This window comes from Dromiciops gliroides, chromosome 3, assembly GCF_019393635.1.
Source record: "Dromiciops gliroides isolate mDroGli1 chromosome 3, mDroGli1.pri, whole genome shotgun sequence".
Lineage (NCBI taxonomy): Eukaryota > Metazoa > Chordata > Mammalia > Microbiotheria > Microbiotheriidae > Dromiciops > Dromiciops gliroides.
In genome coordinates, this window is record NC_057863.1 from 667,994,796 (window position 1) to 668,015,977 (window position 21,182).

The 21,182-nt window shown below is 43.2% G+C and overlaps 1 protein-coding gene across 1 annotated transcript; it reads right to left on the bottom strand.

The window, feature by feature from the left end:
• Positions 1–857: 857 nt before the first annotated feature.
• Positions 858–19,196, bottom strand: LOC122749592 (zinc finger protein 420-like). Its single transcript, XM_043996029.1, has 5 exons — positions 19,158–19,196; positions 18,145–18,222; positions 5,863–5,951; positions 2,610–2,736; positions 858–2,491 (listed from the first exon to the last, which is right to left on the bottom strand). The coding sequence occupies exons 3-5, from the start codon at positions 5,893–5,895 to the stop codon at positions 966–968; spliced, it is 1,686 nt and encodes a 561-aa protein (XP_043851964.1). The 5' UTR covers positions 5,896–5,951; positions 18,145–18,222; positions 19,158–19,196; the 3' UTR covers positions 858–965.
• Between the last annotated feature and the right edge of the window lie 1,986 nt (positions 19,197–21,182).

Sequence of the window (21,182 nt, forward strand, 5' to 3'; positions counted from 1 at the left end):
GCAATGCCATGAATAAGTATTGAGCAGGCCAATAGTTTAAATCAGGACAATATGCTGTCCCAAAATATGCCAATTAGAACGTACAAGGGGGGAGCCAAATATTCAATCATGGTGTAGTTCAAAATGGACCAGCTTTTCTCTGACCAGCAAGATAAATGCTAAGGTTTTTTAAGAGCAAGGGAGCTTGCCTAAGGGGGCAGTGGGGGAGGGGCAAGGAGGTCCCCCAGGTTAGTTGGCTCATAGCTAAATAAGGGGGAGAGTGGGTGGGTTAAAGAAATTCACTAGGTTAATCAACTCCTGGTTGGCTTGTCAAAACTGTGGGGACCAATTTTTAATTGGGGAGTGTTAGCGAGGTGGCTCACTACAATATTGGGGCAAGGAAGGAGACAGACAGCCTCCCTCAAAACAGAGCAGGATTTATTTAACAAGAACGAACTTTAAAAAATGCAAACAGGATCAGTAGGATCAAGGGAAAGGAAATAAAATGGGGAAAAGTGAAATTATACAACCTGAACACCACCACCACCCAGGAATCAGCTGAGAACACACAGCAGCATCCTGTCGCCTTTCAGATTCATGCTAGAATGGCAGAAAAACTCCCTTCCTCCCAGCAGACCCCAGGCTGACCACACACAGCCCCCAGCCAATTGGCTGGCCACTCTGACAGTCACATGACTGCCCTCATTAGGCTTCCAATCATTATAATTTTGCCAGGTCCATGTAGGTGTTGGCAAGTGGTGATGACGTGAGGTGCCAGCACCATGGCAATGGCTACAACCAGTGGGTGGAGCATCGTATGGTTTGCAGAGCCCCAGAGGCCAGTGCGTGCGCCGAGGATTTTTTTTTTAATTCTAGGCAAAAGATGGGGTCATAAAAACCTCAAATAACAATTAATTCTTTATAATTCTCAGATGAGAAATAAGAGAAGATTCTGGCCTGAAGGTCTTATCACATTGATTATACTCCTAATGTTTCTTTGCAGTGTGGATTCCCTGATGTGCAGCAAGTCTGGAGCTGTATCTAAACTTCTTTCCACACTGATTACATCCATAAGGTTTCTCTCCAGTGTGGATTCTCTGATGTGTAGCAATACTGGAGCCCCTTGTAAAAGCCTTTCCACACTGATTACATACATAAGTTTTCTCTCCAGTGTGGATTCTCTGATGTGCAGCAAGATGGGAGCTCTGTGTGAAAGTCTTTCCACACTGAATACATTCATAAAGTTTCTCTCCAGTGTGGATTCTCTGATGTACAGTAAGACTGGACCTCTGTGTGAAAGCCTTTCCACACTGTTTACATTCATAAGGTTTCTCTCCAGTGTGGATTCTCTGATGTGAACCAAGACTGGACCTCTGTGTGAAAGCCTTTCCACACTGTTTACATTCATAAGGTTTCTCTCCAGTGTGAGTTCTCTGATGTGAAACAAGACTGCAGTTCTGTATGAAAGTCTTTCCACACTGATTACATTCATACAGTTTCTCTCCAGTGTGGATTCTCTGATGTGCAGCAAGATTAGAGCCCTGTGTGAAAGCCTTTCCACACTGTTTACATTCATAAGGTTTCTCTCCAGTGTGGATTCTCTGATGTGAAACAAGACTGGAGCTGTGAGTGAAAGCCTTTGCACACTGATTACATTCATAAGGATTCTCTCCAGTGTGGATTCTCTTATGCTTAGCAAGACCAGAACTCAATGTGAAAGTCTTTCCACAGTGATTACATCCATAAGGTTTCTCTCCAGTGTGGATTCTCTGATGTGCAGCAAGACTGGAGCTCCTTGTGAAAGCCTTTCCACACTGATTACATCCATAAGGTTTCTCTCCAGTGTGTATTCTCTGATGTGCAGCAAGATGGGAGCTCTGTGTGAAAGTTTTTCCACACTGATTACATTCATAAAGTTTCTCTCCAGTGTGGATTCTCTGATGTGCAGCAAGATTAAAGCTCTGTGTGAAAGCCTTTCCACACAGATAACATGCATAAGGTTTCTCTCCAGTGTGGATTCTCTGATGTGCAGCAAGACTAGAGCTCCTTGTGAAAGCCTTTCCACACTGATTACATTCATAAAGTTTCTCTCCAGTGTGGATTCTCTGATGTGCAGCAAGATGGGAGCTCTGTGTGAAAGTCTTTCCACACAGATTACATTCATAAAGTTTCTCTCCAGTGTGGATTCTCTGATGTACAGCAAGATTGGAATTCTGTGTGAAAGCCTTTCCACACTGTTTACATTCATAAGGTTTCTCTCCAGTGTGGATTCTCTGATGTGAAACAAGACTGGACTTATGTGCAAAAGCCTTTCCACACTGACTACATTCATAAGGTTTCTCTCCAGTGTGGATTCTCCTATGCTTAGCAAGATTGGAACGCAATGTGAAAGTCTTTCCACAATGATTACATCCATAAGGTTTCACTCTTGTGTGGATTCTCTGATGTGCAGCAAGACTGCTTATTCCATTATGAATGCTTATTCCATTGTCTTCCTTTCCCAACATCTGGACTGGAATTTGAGGGAACAAAGAAGGAAGAATCAGGATAAACTCACTATTTATGGCAGGATCAGGAGCAATGAGCTACCATGCTAGTAGCTGAGGGTCACCAGAGGAAAAGGTCCTTACCTACAGAAAGCAGGTTCTGGGCATTCTCCAGCATGACCTCCTTGTGCAGCTCTTTCTGAGAATGGTCCAAGAGGCCCCACTCCTCTGGGGTGAAATCCACAGCCACATCCTTGAATGTCACCAACTCCTAAACCACCAAAGGTCACATGATTTAGAGCTGAAAAAGACTGCAGAATTCATCCAGTCCAACCCTCATCAACTGAGAGGAAGAAACTGCAGCCCAGAAGGGATTTTCCCCCAACTCCTCTAATCTTGGGGAGGGTCAGAGACAGCACTTGAGACCATATCCAAGAAGAGCCCAATGAAATATTGAGAAAAACAGTTTGTATTGAAGTGAGAATCATTTTGGAATAATTAAAGTTGGAGAAATGTCTTACTGTGAAATGCTTCTCCCCATAGACTCAGAGAGAAGGTATGTGCTCTATGAGTGAGGTATGAGAGTCTATGGAGAAGAAAGCAAGGTGATGTGAAATTCCTCCTCACTGGAAGGGATGTTACATGTCAGATGGGGCATGTTAAGAAATTTTCTAAAATGTTTGTGAGAAATTATCAAGTACTGTGTACTTTGGGGTGAAAAACATTACTAGTCATCACTGAGAAGAGAGCAAAGAAAAAAACCCTAGTTAATTTCCTAAAAGGCTGAAATAAAGTTCTACCTAATTATGAAGGGGATTCCCCCCCCCCCCGCTTTTTTTTTACAGGGCAATGAAGGTTAAGTGACTTGCCCAGGATCACACAGCTAGTAAGTTTCAAGTGTCTGAGGCTGGATTTGAACTCAGGTCCTTATGAAGGGGATTCTCAAGAAATATTGTTTACGGGGCAGCTAGGTGGCACAGTGGATAGAGCACTGGCCCAGAATTCAGGAGTACCTGGGTTCAAATCTGGCCTCAGAACTTGCCACTTACTAGCTGTGTGACCTTGAATAAGTCACTTAACCTTCATTGCCCATATATATCTATATCTATATCTATATCTATATCTATATCTATATATCCATCTATCTATCTATCTATCTATATATATCACATACACATATCTTGCAATCTGTGCTGAAGAGAGAGTTATGGGACTGTTTCCAAAATGGTGAAGAAAAGTTATCTATTGCAATATTGAGGGTGTGGGGTAACACAGAGTATGATCAGTCATAGCCAAAAACATCTTTGCTTTATGATTGCTTTCAGAAGGCAATGGAATCTATTCTTTCATTTATTTATTTATATAGAAATAAGAATAATTATGATGGGGAAAGGAGAATTCATTCATCCATTAAAAATAATTTTTTATTGACTGGATTTGGAGATGGAGCTAATCCATAAGACACAGAAATTTATTTAGGAAAAACAAATTATCTCAACATACCCTTAAAGCTTTAGAACATTTGGGATGAAGAGTCAAGACAGACAGCTGAGAAGCAGACTGATGAGTAACACACAAGAGAGCAGCTCCATCTGCAAATCCTCTGATACTTGGGAGGGGTCATCTATCTCTCCAGCGGGCTACTTGGAGAACCTGAATTTGGCCAATGCACCTGGTTTTTGCTGCTCTTCCATTTCAATCAGAATGGTATGATCTACTCTTTGAGGTTCTGTTATTTTGGAGCAGTTCTTTTTATTTCTTGTTAAATAATCCTTATTAAAATAATATATTTATTTATTCAACCTAAAATTTTCAATTTCTGTATGTCTAGTTATTTAATTGTTTCATGCTGGTTAGCATCTTTATTTAAAGTCCTGAGTTCCAAATTCTTCGCCCCCACCCCTTGCCTCCCTCCCTCCCTCCCTGAGGCAGCAAGCCATCAGATAGAGTTTCTACATGTGCAATCATGCAAACCATTAAAGTATTAGTCATTTTGTATAAGAAAACATGAATAGAAAGAAAATGCAAGTGAAAAACAGCATGCTTCAGTCTGTGCTCAATCAATAGGATTCAGTCAGTTTCTTGGGAGGTGGAGAGCATGCTTTATCCTTAGTCCTTTGGGATTGTCCTGGGATCATTGTGTGCAGCAATTCTTTTTCACACAGATAAACATATATTCACTTTTTTGCCATTTTAATTTTTTCCTCAAAATATGTAACTGTGGCACAATGGATAAAGCACCAGCCCTGGATTCAGGAGGACCCGAGTTCAAATCCGGCCTCAGACACTTGACACTTACTAGTTGTGTGATCCTAGGCAAATCACGTAACCCTCCTTGACCCACAAAAAACCCCGCCAAAAATTAGTCATTTATGTCCTATTTGTAACCTATATTTCACATCGTTTCCTTTATTGCTATTATTGAAAATTGGACCAATTAAGGAAGAGTCTTTTACCATTTTTTTTAGCTTGCCCACAAAATTACCAATTTCCCTTTTCAGGGGGAATCCAGTGCCATGATTCTTCACAAAAATTATGAACAATCTTGTAGGAAGGCCACCATTATATAGATTGATAATTAATCTATTAAACCCATTACTCTATCCAACCCCTCCTTAAATCAATTAAATCCCTAACTTGTTCTTATCAGACGCTCTTCCCCATCTTTCTCATTCTCCATCCTCCCTCATTCTCACTTCCTCACCATGGGGGGAGATCACGTACTCCAAACCTCCACAGAAGGAGAGGGTCAGCTCACACATCTCCCCATTTCTTCCCTGGGTGCGCTACTTTGGGACCAATGACTGGCTTCCCCATGTCCCAGTATGTGGAGCTCCTTGTGGGTTGGGAAGAGAGGAGGTCCCTACACCCCACTCCAAGCTAATTGACTGGTAGCATTCAAGTCCATTGATTAACATGACTTGAAGGTGGTCTTTAGTAACTTAACTTCCTTTAGTTAGAAGTTCCTGGGTGTGTGTGGGGGGGGTCTGAGTCCCCAACCCCCATTATTTTCTCACAGTAGAGACACCTTGTGTGCACCCAGCTGCTGCCATGTTATCTCCCAAGCAGACAGTGAGCCCCTTGAGGGCAGGGCCTGTTACTGTTTAAACCTTCCTTTGCATCCCCAGTTGTTGGCACAGTGCTTGGCACAGGAGCTGCTGTCTAAATGCTTGTTGACTTGACCTCAGAATAACAAAAGAGAGGGATGATTCAGAGAGACCAGGGAAGACAGGGGTGGTCCGAGGCAGAAGGAAATGAGCAGATCCAGGGGGACCATGTCTGCTCTGCTGACAGCACGGCACAGGACAACCTGTGTCTAACAGGATAAAGCTTCCTGGGCTCTGCTGGATTCCACGTTAGCTGAGGCTGGTCAGCTCTGTGGATGGACTGCACTCACCTGGGATGGGGGTCTCTGGGTCCCCAGGGCCATTCCCTCTGGCTCCAGGCTCTCTCCTTGGAATAGGCTTTAGTTGTCTGCAAGCTTACCTATGGAGGGAGAAGGATCTCAGAGTGAAGGAGACATTGTCTTTGCCTTTTCTTCCTAGGGTGGACCCTGGCCAACCCAGAATTGCAGAGCTTGAAGTCTCTGAGCACTTACAAAGGTCCTGCCTGCTGGGGAGAGACTCTAACCATAACAAGAGGGCAGCAGAGAGGGTCAGGCTTGGAAGTGAACTTGGTCTGAACAGGAAGGGGACTTGCCCCCCTCTCTAATTCCTTCCTTGTGCCCTCATGCCCCTCCCCCCTCCTCCTGCAGTGACCCAGGAGGAAGAAGGCGCTTGGGATCCCAGATGGGAAGAGACCTGGCAGAGCCTCATTGACCCCAGACCCAGAGCTATACCTTCATCTGATATTAGGGGTGAGATATGTATGTCAGGCAGCTGTGACATGTGGCATTTAAAGATATATGTAGTTGGGCAGTTAGGTGGTGCAGTGGATAAAACACCGGCCCTGGATTCAGGAGGACCTGAGTTCAAATCCAGCCTCAGACACTTAATACTTACTAGCTGTGTGACCCTGGGCAAGTCACTTAACCCTCATTGCCCCCAAAATAAAAAAAAAAATATGTGGTTGCCTTATTTCTGTCCCAAATTTAGGGAAAATTAGGTGGGGTTTCTAATATTTTGCTACTTATAAATTAGAAGCTTTAGCACCAGTTTGGGGCATTAAGCATTTATTAGAGCATATTAGATATTAGACAAGAGAGATCACTTGGCTCAGATAGTTAAGAAGGCCTATCTAGCCTAGAGGAGAGACAGGGCTCAGCCCGGCCTCCTTCTTCCTCCAAGTCCCCCACCATGAGCCCATCTGACAGCCTCACTACCCACCCCCTGCTCTGAAGGAGAGCCGGCCCTTCCATCCAACTCCAAGCTAATGGGCTAGCATCCTTCAGATCTACTGGTTTACTGGACTTGAGGGTGTTCCATGAGCAGACTGTGCTGAGGTCAGAGTTTAGAGAACACACACTCTGAGGGCAAGGCTTTCAGATAGGTGTTTTTTTTTTTGTTTTGTTTTGTTTTGTTTTTGCGGGGCAATGGGGGTTAAGTGACTTGCCCAAGGTCACACAGCTAGTAAGTGTTAAGTGTCTGAGGCCGGATTTGAACTCAGGTACTCCTGAATCCAGGGCCGGTGCTTTAACCACTGTGCCATCTAGCTGCCCCCCGGCAGGTGTGGTTTTAACTGAGTTAACTTTAAGTGACTTAATCAAAGTCAATCCAATCAATCTTAATATTATTCCCTCAAGTGGGGGCCTCTGGGTGTCCCAAAACCCATTATTTTCTTTTTCTTTTTTTTTGCAGGGCAATGAGGGTTAAGTGACTTGCCCAGGGTCACACAGCTAGTGTCAAGTGTCTGAGGCTGGATTTGAACTCAGGTCCTCCTGAATCCAGGGCTGGTGCTTTATCCACTGTGCCACCTAGCTGCCCCCAAAACCCAATATTTTCTCACAAACCCCCCTGTGCTTCATTAAGAAAACATGGGTTTCTGGGGACAACTAGGTGGCACCCCTTTAGGAGGTGGATATTACACATAGTTTATGCAATAGGAAAAGGAAAACAGGAAAATGCCCATTAAGGTCTTTGGAAGTCTTTTCTCTGATGATTCTTGGGATGTCATCTGGGTTTTGGGGCTTTTCTGTCTCCTTTAAAAGCAAATTTTCTTCTGTGATTTGAGTAGAGGAAATGGAGGGAGAAGCTGGCATCTCCTCCTGTGTGAGCTTCTTGCTGGCTCCACTCCAGAGTGCCCAAGAAGTTAACTCTTTGGGGCACTTAAGGTACAGGATGAATTTCAAATCTCTCAATGTTTGGGGAAAGATCCAGACTTTGGCCACTGGTCCTCTAATAAATTAAAATACTCTTTCTGCCACCTAAAACACAGTTTGATAAGCTTTCTTTTTCTGATGCCTAGCTGAATTGGTAGCTGATATGAATCCCATGCTGTGAGTATCCTTTGTAGGAGAGACCCCTGTATCATACAGTGGAGTTTGGTATTTTAGTCCCCGTATTGTAACTCAAAATTGGCCTCACTAAAACAAAGTAGAAACAGAAAATGCACAAAATGAAGCATTAACACAATCTTATGAAATTACAGCCTCAAATTGTCTCAAAACCTTTTCCTCCTGTGAGAAGGCGGCTGGGGAAGGAAAAACCCACAGGAGAAGCAGGAAGTAGAGGCCTTTGGCGATCTAGAGACTCAGGAACATAAACTCCATGAAAATAAGAGAAACGTGCAAACATAGACTTTCTTCCCCCGCTTGTTTGTAGAGAAAATCAGATTTCAGGAATGCCCTGAGTAGAGACAGAATTAAAGAAGTAGCAACAGATATTTAGGAAAGAAAGGAGAGGGAAGACAGGGACAGAGTATTTTAGCTTCATTACAGGAAACCATGAAGTAGCCATGTCAGGCAGTTGAGAATCGCCATCAACTCCCTAGATTTTGCTATTGGTGCAATAGATGGGGACACACAAGGCAGGATGGTAGGATTAGGCAAAGGGACCTTAGATGATGACTGGTGAATTTAGAAACCCCTTCAGGGGGCAGTTATAGATCCTCTCAGAGAGGTACAGAGGGCAGAATCTAAACAGTTATATTTCTGAAGTCTTTTATTATAGCCAAGCAGTTCGAGTCTGTAGGCTGGGATATCTAGATTATATGGAATTCTCCCAATTTAGAAAAGTCACCAAGGACGGTGGTGTTGAAGGAACTGAGTAAATGTGGCCTCTCAAAAATCCCTAAAAAGATAGCCCTTTTAAGGAACAAATTAAGCAAGCAGAAAGAAATTGAACCCTGTTTGCACTGACAGTGAGAAAACTGAAAGGAAAAAAAAATGTGTTCTGTCCTTTAAGTGCTTACCTGCAATTATCTGGGAAGAATCCAAAAGTGATTAAAATGGGATAAAATATTTTGGGATGAATAAGTTTTGAATTTGGTTCTGGTGGATTCTTTTTAATTTCCAAAATAGTTACAGGGGGCTAAAATCAAAATGGAGGATGCCATGTGTTCTAAAGCCTCCCCCCCACCTCTTTTTGTGTGGAAGTATCTGCTATGGGGGGGAGGGGAGGGATCTGGTGGGCATCTAGTGCCTCAGATTTTGATTTTTTAAACATATTTTTGGATGTGCACAAAATTGTTTAAAAATTATTAGAATTGGGGGCAGTTAGGTGGTTCAGTAGATAAAGCACTGGCCCTGGATTCAGGAGGACCTGAGTTCAAATCCGGCCTCAGACACTTGACACTTACTAGCTGTGTGACCTTGGACAAGTCACTTAACCCTCATTGCCCCACAAAAAAAAATTATTAGAATTGACTAAATATAATGACAAACCTAATTAGCCTATTGGAGCTCCTTTGACCAGTCTAAATTGGGTTGAAAAAAAAATTATATGGGACTGTTTCACATACATCTATATTGTCTTGTCTTTGTGTAAATGTGTGAGATTGTCTCAAGTTTCTGGTGAAAATGTAAGTTTGGAGGGAGGGAAGTGGGGTGGAGAAAAGAAAAATTTGGAATTAAAAATCCAGTGTAAACAAATGTTGAAAACTATCCTTATATGTAATATGTAACTGGAAAATAATAAAATGAAAACAACAACAACAACAACAAAAGAAACAAAAAAAGAAAACGTGCTTGGAATTTAGAAGCCCATGTTGTGGTTAGGTTAAGGAAGTAGGGGAGCGGCAGAAAGAATTTGCCACTCTAGAATTATCTTGAAAACTACTTAGAAAGCTGAATGTGGCATTGAAATACTGATTTAAAATTTTTTCAACTAGAAAGAAAGGAAAGAGAAAAAAAAAGAAAAGGGTCATTTCAGTGACTACAGAAAGGTAGTTTTGCTATTTTTTTTAAGCTGACAGGCTCACCAACAAAGGAAGAGTTTGTGTTAGCAAGAAAGGACATCATCCAAAATGGTCAGAGAATTCAATTGGGCCATCTAGTTAAGAAATTTGGGGATTCATACAAACTAAAGTCAAGTAAAATCTGTTAAAATATGAAAGGCTTGAAATAAATGGTTCTTGGGTGAATTAATACTGAGATGAAATTATCAATTGAGGTTCTATAGGATATCATTTGGAAAATGGATTCAGGAGTAATTGAATCAATTCTGGTCTCATTTTAAGTGAAATTTTTTATTATTATGATACTCTATCAGGAAATTTGTACTTGTAACATGTAAAAGAAAAGGGCCTAACAGTTAATAGTTCATTGTATTAGAGATATTGTTCAAATGAGGATTCTTTTTTTCTTTTTTTGGGGGGGAGGGGGTGAGGCAATTGGGGTTAAGTGATTTGCCTAGGGTCACACAGCTAGTAAATGTCAAGTGTCTGAGGCCAGATTTGAACTCAGGTCCTCCTGAATCCAGGGCCAGTGCTCTATCCACTGTACCACCCTGCTGCCCCAGAATGAGGATTCTTTAAATTCTTTGTGGGTTTTTAATTTAATTGAGTGTAATAAAGGTTTTCTGTGTAGTGACTTTAAGGTCTAACCAGATGCTCAGTAAAGTACAGTTATTTGCTTCTTGTTAAGAGCTAGAAATTACAAGGAAAATATTTAAAAGTTAGAAAAAGAAAAAAAATCAGCCCCTACCCATTGGTCCATACTATCTTAAGCCAGCCTTCAAACTCTGTCTTCAGTTTTCAGATAGTAAGGTTAAATAACCACCTACTTAATCATGTCTAGCCATCTTTTAAATCTAATGTTATATAAGTATTGGCTATGGCAAAGATTGGTTATTGGTTAATGTGCTTATTATATGGAACCTGAAATATCTCCTTGTGCTATCCAAATTGAAAAGAAGCTATACCCTCTCAGTTTTCACCCACATTCTTTAACTTTAACTTGTTACCTGATAAATTTCAAATGTATGGGATAGAGGTCTTAGCTCTTTAGAAAAAGGAGGAAACAAATTTTTTTTTTTACATAGCAGGGGAATCAATCGCCACTATGTATCTTTCACAAAGGTATTATATGAATTTATAAATGATAAATCCACAGTTAATTTTATTTAAACCAAAATCTGCCCTAAAAGAAATAACATGGTCTGAATTCATGCTCTTCTATAAGGATAATTATGGTAAATTAGAACTTAACAATAAAAAGATTTGGTGTTATAAAACCATGAGACCCAAAGAAAAGTTCTGTCTCAGTATACTATTCTGTAATAGAGCTTACCTCCCAGGGTTGTGAGGATCACCTGATTGTAAAGTGATTTTCTATGTGAAGTATAGAGCAACAATGTTATGGGGAAAATTGGTGGGGGTTTAGTATAGGGGTTCTTAGGAATTTCTCTTTGAAGAATCACACCCTCTTGCACATAAATCCAATTGGAGTGAAATAATGGTTTATTTGGGGGCTGGGGAGGGGAAGCCAGGAGAGAAGTCCTTGGACTTCTCATGGGGAGAGAGCGTGGCACAGAGGTGTGACTCTCTGGGACACCTTTCTCCCTGAGCAGGAGACAGGCAGATACTTTTGTGGAGGACAGATGGTGGTGGTGGGGTCATCATCTGATTGTGAAGAGTTCCCTTGTTGGGGGAGGACCATCTCCCACTGGTGGTGGCTGGGGGAGGTTGGGTGAGGGATGGCTCTAGATCTCTCAAGCCATCTCTCTCCCCCTCTTGCCACTGGGGCGACAGCCACACCTGGTCTTGTCTCCCCAAGGGGTGGGGGAGGCTGGAGTGCAGGGTAGTGGTCCTGCAGTTAACTCAGTCAGATAAGGTGCTGCTTGTCTCTTTGGGTGTGTCTGGTCCTTTGGTTTGGTTTCTCAAGGGGAGGTTCTTTTGATTTGCCCCAGGGAACTTCTGGGGTATGCTAGGCCCATAAAAAACCCCCAAAAAACAAAAACAAAAAACCAAACAAACATGCAACTGAATTGAGAACACCTGATTGGTAATTGATGGGTTTTGTTTCAAGTTTTAAAAATTCCTAATCCTTTAAGGTTTTATGTTTCTAGATTTTCTTATAGTGTATAATATGGTAAACAATTGTATATGCTGTGGTGAAAAAGCAATTTCTATCAGGATAAAGTGGAAGTTTGTTATTGCAATATTGAATCAATTGGTTATTAAATTAATACTAGAGCAACTAAATTACTGCACTGAACTATGAGAAAGATCTTACTGTTTTGATCTGAATTTATTGGTATTAAGCAATAGTTAAATTAGTGCCTCAATTTGATATGTATAAATAACTTATGAATTATATCACCTTAATAGGAAATAGGAGTCTACCTACCTATGATTGATATTTGGAATTAGAACATGTGTAGGAACACATGTAGAGTAGCTGAGCCATCTCAAAGATTTAAAGGAATTCTGAGGGCCCTGCCCTCTACGGTTGAGTGGGACACCTCCTAGTCTGCAATTTGGGGTTGTTTACACTCATTCCAACCACTTATTGAGCATCTCAAGGCAGATTCATTTGTGTAGTGTTAACTCAGGGATGAAAAGCATAAATTTAACATGGGTACAAGCATAGTTAATGCTTGCTACAGAGGGTATGTTATCCTTGAGAAGTGAGTTCACTTTTAGTGCTGATTATTGGAACTTTCTATTTAAGACATTATGGGACTCTTATTCTGAGGCTGACTCCAGTTATGACCATCAAGAACCCATGATGCCAGCAACCCTGTGGGGTTTCTACATGTGTGCACTGCAGGTGGAGTTCTCTTGGGAAAGGCTGGGAGACTGACCTTTTGGCAAAGGCTGAGGTAGGCATCTCCTGACTCAGTTTCCCCAAATATTACATAAAGAATATAAACTCTCCCACCTGGCTGATGTTAAGTCTGGCACACTACATTGACTTCCTACAGAACTTCTGCCTGGAGTGGACATATGGAGTTTGGGGAAATGTTATTCCCTGAGAGTATTGCTTCTCTTCTTTTATGGCAAATTCTTATAATCATGTCACTTGATTAGCATGAACACAATAATGACTCTTCATCCCTAGGTTAATACTGTAATATCTGGGTGAGATGCATGTATAAGATTCAAGCTATCTGGCTTAGAAATTCTAGTCCCTCTCAGATTCTAAACAACTAGAATGTATAAGCATTTAGCATTGTCATCTGTCTGTTATTAGTTATGCATTTTAATACTGAATCAGTAACATCTTAAGAAAAGAATTTTAATGCAACCAGTTTTCTTAGAGGAGGGCATCTGTCTGTAGAGCATGTCCTATAATACAAACATGGTTTATTATGGACCATTTATTTGACATGCACTGTTTTGGAATTAATTGCTTAAGTGTCATCCTAAGTCTTTTACTACAATGGAAGTTAACTTGGTAACTTTTATGTAAGTTCATTTGTGGTCATCTTCTTATAAAGGTATTCTGTAACCTATGTTTTATGTGAGGATTTGATCTTAAACAATTGAGAAAGAATTTTTAAAGAAATAATGTCGAATGTGTGTGTGTGTGTGTGTGTGTGTGTGTGTGTGTGTGTGTGTGTGTGTATGTAATTTGGAAAGACTTAAGAGTTCTACTTTCTGTGGTATTTTGAAACATTTAAGTTATAGCCTGCAGGTGTCAAGGAAGTGTGTAACAATCCTGTTGTTAATAATGTTTGTTAAAGAAAGAATTAGATAAAGCTGTAAACAATAAATTCTTTAAGGTTCAGGTAAGCTATGAGAACTTGATTTTGATATTCCTCTTACTGTTAGTAAAATCAGAACCACAAGATTTGAGGTAGCTTTTATGAAATTGAATAGTTATTGGTAGCATAGAATTTGAGAGACTGTACCAATTTGTATTGAGCTCTGTATTGTATTGAGATTTTAATAGGGACATCTGAGGAGTCTCTACATGCAATTTGAAACCTGAGAAGTAAATCTACCGAAGAGGTACCCTGGAGACAAGACATCTTCCAGAGTGCCCCAAGAAGAGTAGTTCCAGAAACCAGACAGTTATATGGGACATCTGAGATCCAAGAAAAAGGGGGAGTGTGTGTCATGCTGGGATCCCAATGTCATACCTTTATCCCCCAAAATACTGCCCCTGGTGGTTCAATAACTAGAGACCTGAAGGGCTTAAGTACACTGGCTGAGTAATTAGCAGAAAACTCTTCTCACCAAGACACTGGTGCCAAACACTTCCCAATTGAAATGCAGTATAGTCAAAGGGGCAGCCCTCTAAACTCCCCCACATCACCCTTCTTCCAGCTGAAATTCACCTCCCAGACATTCCCCAGACAACTTCAATCAGCTTTTGAGGGGGGCCCATATTTTTCTCACAACCCCTCCTCTTTGTTTTTGACCATTGGGCCCCGCCTCATTCCTCTGCTAACATCCTATTGGTGGTTTTAGTAACACACATCACACCCCAGCGTCCATTCAGTTCGCAATTTCATCATGGATCTCAGATGTAGCTGTCAGGTCTCTGGAACCACTTTCCTTGGGGCAGTCTAAAAGATGTCTTTATCTCCAGGGCAGAAATATCAAAGGAACTAAGACTAATAGGAAAAGCCCTAACTAAAATATTAACCTGCTGTATCTAGAAACCAAATATGCTGTACAGGTTCTCAGGATTTAAAATGGAATTCGCAAACATTTTTAAAAAATGATTTCTCACAAAAGTTGCAAACCAAACAACAAAGTTTTCTTAATATACCAATAAGTTCAGATTAAAACAGCAAGATCCCCTTTCACAGCTTAGTGTAGCAGTTTGGATGCCCTAGCATTAATTTCTTTGCAACAAATTAACTCTCAAATAGAATGAGCCTCCTAAGTCCCACAAGTGTTATATACACATACCTTTCTCTTCTCTAAGAAAAGACACTGATCCCCACTCCCCTTTCCCAGGCAAATGAATTGCCTGGGGCTAACCAATCTTTGTTAATGCCAGACTCTTGATGGACCCATGGACCTGTCCCCCACCTTCCCCAAGCAAACTCTCCCCTCCCAAGGTTTAAAAGGATCAAGTAAAACCTTTTGTTTTAATGGGCCTAGCTTACTCCAGAAGTTCCCTAGGGCAAATCAGAAGAACCCCCTCCCCAAGAAACCAAACCAAAGGACAGACACACAGAAGGAGACACTGAATAACTCCAGGACCACCACCCTTCACTCTAGTCTCCCCCACTCCCAGGGGAAGACAAGATCAGGTGTGACTGCTGTCCCTGTGGTGTGAGGTGGAGAGGGAGTAGGGGATAGCCCTCCCCCAACAAGGGAACCCTTCACAGTCAGATGATGACCCCACCAGACCACCACCACCCACAAAAAAAAAAAATGCTTGCTCATCTCCTACTCAGGGAGAAAGGCATCCCAGAGAGCCATGCCTCTGCACCATGCTCTCTCCTCATGAGAAGAAATTCAAGGACCTCTCTCCTGGCTTTCCCTCCAAACAAAACATTATTTCACTTCAACTGGATGTGTATGCAAGAGGGTGTAATTCTTTAAAGAACCCCTATACTAAACCTCCATAACATTTTGCTCTATCCTCACAACCCTGGGAGGTAAGTTTTCATTCATAAATTCACACAATACCCCTGCAAAAGACACATAGCCTAACAAGCTCATGGTTTTTCCTTCCTCCCCATGGCAGTCCCTCAATCCCAAGGCTTGCAGCCCAAAGGCGAAGACTCCAGCTGAATGCTGGACAGCAGGAACAGTACTAACGATACACTTCAGACCCCACATCCTAAAATCTGCCTCCATACCGATTCCCTTAAACTCTGTCTATGAAGAAAAGGGAAGGAGGAACTGCTAAACTCTAACCTATTTCCCCTTCGTACCCATTTATGTCAGGCTAACTTTTCTCCAGCCACAAATTGCTTTTGCCCTACACCGGATTTACCAACAAACAGCTGGGTTTCCCTTGGCACTTCTCAGCAGACTCCAGTTAATCTTCCCACATTCAGCCTTTCCTTCCTTGAAAAGGTCAGCTGTCTGCCTCTCCTTTGGGTGGTCTTCAGCCTACCTCACCCTCAGTCTACTGCCTTTTCCCTTTGGGGCCTTTCCACACTTTTCTCCAGCCAGCGAGCCATTTCTCACTCACAGCCTGCTCCAGCCTCAGCAGCAGCAGCCCCAGCCTCCCCTCTTTGAGTCCAAGGTCTCCCCACTCTACTTGTTCACCTGGATCATGCCCTCCATTCGCCAACAAGACTTTTCTTTCCCAGACTCTTCCTTTTTAACTACATTGCTCCATACACAAATTTCCTTTCCCTACAATCCATCTCACTGTGTGTTTTTCCTGCTCTCTCTGTCCCTTTCTTTTCTTTCCCTGTCTTGCCTTCTCTGTCCCTGTCTCTTTCATGGAAAACTACTACCACAATTAATTAAATTGATTCTCATGGAACATTCCAATGATAAATTTTAACTACACCTGACATCCCATAGAACCTCAATTTCATTCTAGTACCAATTCCCCCAAGAACCAGCCACCCCAAGCATCCCATATTTTCCCTTCTGTTCCTAAGCCATTCCACCACAAAATACATATATCAAAAGTATCCCAAGGGGCAGCTAGGTGGCACAGTGGATAGAGCACTGGCCCTGGAGTCAGGAGTACCTGGGTTCAAATCTGGCCTCAGACACTTAACACTTACTAGCTGTGTGGCCCTGGGCAAGTCACTTAACCCCAATTGCCTCACTAAAAAAAACAAACAAACAAACAAACGAAACAAAAAAAAGTATCCCACTAGTCACTCACATTCCACACCTGGGCTCTAAGTCAGTGAGCCTGACTTCCTACCCATTTAGTACATATTTTACAAAGACTTGAACACATAACACAATTCCACACATTCATGCACACAAGACAAGATGCAGACATTCTCGAAGTCCTTCCCCTCCCCCATAGCAGAAACTGCCATTCAAAAGAGGGGGGGAGGGCAGAACACACAGCATTTCCCCCCCAACTCAAACTCCTTCACCCCAAAATACTTTACCTCCTTCCTTTTTCACTGTCAGCACCAACAGGGTTCCACTCCTTTTCCTTACCACCCACTGGGAGGGGCTCATCTCCCAGAGGTCCCACGAGGCCACATGGGGTTCAGGGATTCTCTATAATCCCCTTTCCCCTCCGTCACCCACCGATTCAAATGGCCCAGCATTATAGACATCTGGGGTTTGTCTCAGTTTCCCCAAACTGCCAAGACCACCCCCAAAAAGAATTCACTCAATAGCCCCTTTCTTTCCATGGAGTTCTATGCACATAGACTTACATGGTCCTTCAATACCCTTTGCCCACTGACTCAAATGGCCCAGCATTACCATCCTTATTCAGCCACCCTCTCCCATTTGTGTGTGTGTGTGTGTGTGTGTGTGAGCTCACTTAATCCATCTGCATTTGAGACTTTTCCAGTAACTGTGCGAGTCACTTCCCTTAATGGGAACCATCTACGCTTCCATGCCCAGTTCTCGGCCACTGCCTGATAAGAGCTCAGCCCGATGTCCTTGTTGGGGAGAATTGGACTTGGAGACCTGGCAAAGGATTCCTTTCAAATCATAATTTCATAAAACTAGCCCCACGTTGGGCACCACAGTTGTGAGAAACCCCATTTAGAATGTCTGGGGCTCAGTGTTGGAGAAGCGTCAAAGGTCTTTATTTATACATTCGTGTGCCAATGGGCCAACTCCCTAATGGAAATGGAAAAGGACTTGGGAGCCTTTTGTCACAATCTGCTGGCCCCTCCCTTTTTCTTCAGTTACGGTCTTCGTGCCAAAGCCAGCCAATCGGAATGCAGTATAGTCAAAGGGACAGCCCTCCAAACTCCTCCCCCAGGTGACCCTTCTCCCAGCTGAAATCCACCTCCCAGACATGAAGTGTTCCCCAGACAACTTCAATCAGCTTTTGGGGGGGGGAGGCATGTTTTTCCACACCAACAAAGAGAGAAGAAGTGTCTCTGAAAGAAGAGGGAAACCCTGACTTACCCTCCAGGAGCGATCAGAGCTCCACCTCTCACGAGGTTCCCACCACCAACTGACCAAACCAACTGCCTTGCCCACTGCTTCAAGATGATTGGTTGAGGGTGGTCACATGATCACTCAGCAGGGGGTCCCTCATGCTAACTCGGCAGGGGCCCCCTGACAGTATTCTCACACACTTAAATTCAATTCACTGCAAGTCATGACATCTGTCATGATCCTCTTTGACAGGGAAGGACAAACAACAGACAACAACAGAGGGGGAAGATTTGGCCAATGGAAAGGGCAGCAGCAGCAGGAAGTGGGGGGGACCCTTGGTCAGACCTACCTGGCGCCTGCACATGCAGACCTGGCTCCCAGAACGCAGAGAGATCTCAGGTCCAGGGAAGGCAGAGAGATCTCCCCTCTGAGGGAAGAAGGCAGAGACATCTCAGCTTAAAATGAAGGCAGAGAGATCCCAGGTCAAAGGGCTTCTGCCCCCAGCCAGGCTGCAATGGGTAAGGTCTCCTAATCCCAAGAGAACCCCCTGACCAGCTCTCCAGCTCCTAGAGTGACCTCTCTCCTCCCCTTCCCACCTCCCAGGCTTCTAAACTTCACCCCAGGGACAGAATTCCCCCAAGGCCTCCCCCTGCCTGGGTGTTCAGTTCTGAGGCCTCTCCTCCCCCACTGCTCCTCCCCCACCCCCTTACCTGCTCTGGGACTCCACCCCTCCTCAGCAGAAGCTCCTGACCCTCCCCCTGCTACACCCCTCTTCTTCCTCACAAGGATCTGCCCATCCTTTCTTCTTCCTGAGTCTCCCAGTCAGGCCTCCTTAACTCTCCTCCAAACTGAAAACATTCACCCCCTTGGCCCATCCCCACTCCTGACCTTCCATACCCCAGTCCTCACACTGAGGGAGCGTTTCCTTCTGTCTTGTTTTTCTTCCCTCAGAGAAGTTCTCTCAAAGGAAGACAGCTGGATCCTAAGGGGGAGCTGAGGCCAGGACACCTGGGTTTCAGGGCATACGTTACAGCTCATGTTATAACCTTTCTCTATCTACTTATACAAACCTTCACATCTCCCTCTAAGTCCAGGGGTGTGGCTGTTACCTGATTCAGCCACTGGAATCCATCCCCTGGGAGGGTCCCCTCTTTCCCTCTTCACCCTCCAAAAATCCAGGTTCTAGGGGGAAGAGTGATGGAGGAGGCAAAAAGGGGTGAACAGGCGATCCTAAGTCCCAAACTCTAATTTAGATCTGAGCTATAAGAGGGGCTATAACTTGCAGACCTCAGTTCTGAAAGGGATTAATAGATAACATAGGATTTGGTCCCTCATCAAATTCAGGGCCTAGGTTCTTGGTACCTGGAGGTCTGGCTCCTATTAATTGCTCCCATTAATCACCATCTACAACAAAAACATAAAGAGGCAGGTTGTAGGAACCCTGACTGATGAATGTTAATAGCCAGAAGCTAAGCCTAAGAATGAAAAACACAGGGACACTCTTGATGTGATGGAATTAGGGTGATCAGATTGATTGCGAGTCATCCCAAAAGAATTACATGACTCAGTAACTCAGTTTCCCAAGTTGTATTGCAATACTGTGGGTGGCCACAGGGAGAGCATCTTGGAGGTGTCTATCGAATAGGGAAAGAGAAGACAGTTCTATTTATAGTCTGGATAAATTGATTATCAGTCTCATTATAATAATCTCCATTTTAGGGAGATACATGGGGAGGGTCTATCCTAATTTGGAGTTCCTGGGGGCTTGAGCCAACCCCTGAGGCGGGTGCCTTTTTCTGTGGAGAAGTGTTTTGGGGGTTTACATGTCATAAGGTGATTGTGGACAAATTTGACCTTTTCTGCACGTTATCTCAACTTGCCAAGGTCAGAGTGTCCCTGTCTTTTTCACTCCCAGGCCTAGTTTCTGGGTATTAACATTTATCAATTAGAATTTCTTTACCTTGTTTCTATGGTTTTTGTTGTAGTTAAGGTCTCTAAGACCTGCCTCTTTATGGTTTTGTTATGAGTGGTGATTAATGGGGATAATTAACAGGAACCAGACCTCCAGGTACCAGTTAACAAGAACTGAAGCCCTGACTTGGATGAGGGTCAAGTTTGTTATCCATTAATCCCTTTCAGAACTGGGGTCTGAATCCCTCTTGGAGGTCAGATCTAAATCATAGCTTGGGTCTTAGGTTTTTCTGTTAACCGTTTCTTTACCTCCTACATCACTCCCGCCTTTTCATATACCCCAGGGAAAAGGGATGAAGATCATTTTTTCTGTAACTGCTTCCTGCTGAGTGGAGGTGAGGTAAGGGCCCACAGGGGTTTATGAATGGAGAGAGGTCTGGGAGCTTGAATTACAAATGCAAGGAGCACAACAAAACCCACAAATTATTAGCAAACAGACCAAGGGGCAATAGGGACCCTAATAAAGCAAAAATCTAAGAGGTCCATGAAAAACAACAACAGTCGGTCAAAGTAAATGGTGGTTAACAGTCTCAGCCATCCAGGTAACCTCTGTATGAAGAGCTCGACCTTCAGGAGGTGTTCTGTACCATACAGACTCTGCCTCAGTCCAGGACCACATTTGCCAGAGAGTTCCAGCACTCTTCTAATTCTTGAAACCCGAATGCAGCAGAATTAGAAATCTGTTCTATTAGCAAAGTTAAATTTGTAAGCACAGCATCATGTTCAAGTTACCCAACAAAAGGAATAGTCAGGGCAGCAGTTTTCCAGACCTATCAAAGAAAATTATCCCAGTTTCCTCTTCTAACTCTAGTATGAGAAGAGGAAGTAGGATTCTTTTTCTTTGGGGGGGGGGGCTGGGGAGGAGGGCGTTTTGCAGGGCAATGAGGGTTAAGTGACTTGCCCAGGGTCACACAGCTAGTAATTGTCAAGTGTTTGAGGTCAGATTTGAACTCAGGTCCTCCTGAATCCAGGGTCAGTGCGTTATCCACTGCACCACCTAGCTGCCCCCCTTGAAGTAGGATTCTTACTCTGGGATCCAAATAGCCCAAGGGAACAGATGGGCTTAAGCAATTGGTAACTAAGACTAAAGATTTATAATCTCCTTGTTATAGGAAGGGGAGATACTTTGGAGCACAGTAGGGTGCAAGGGGACTAGGGTTAGAGTGGACAGGTGAATGGACTGGCAACTAATCTACCAGCAAGGTCTGCTCTGCAATTCCCTTGTGCTAAGGAGTTGATAGTTTGGTGCCCTTGGCAATACATAAAAATGTTTTCTAGGGGCAGCTAGGTGGCGCAGTGGATAAAGCACTGGCCCTGGATTCAAGAGTACCTGAGTTCAAATCCTGCCTCAGACACTTAACACTTACTAGTTGTGTGACCCTGGGCAAGTCACTTAACCCCAATTGCCTCACCAAA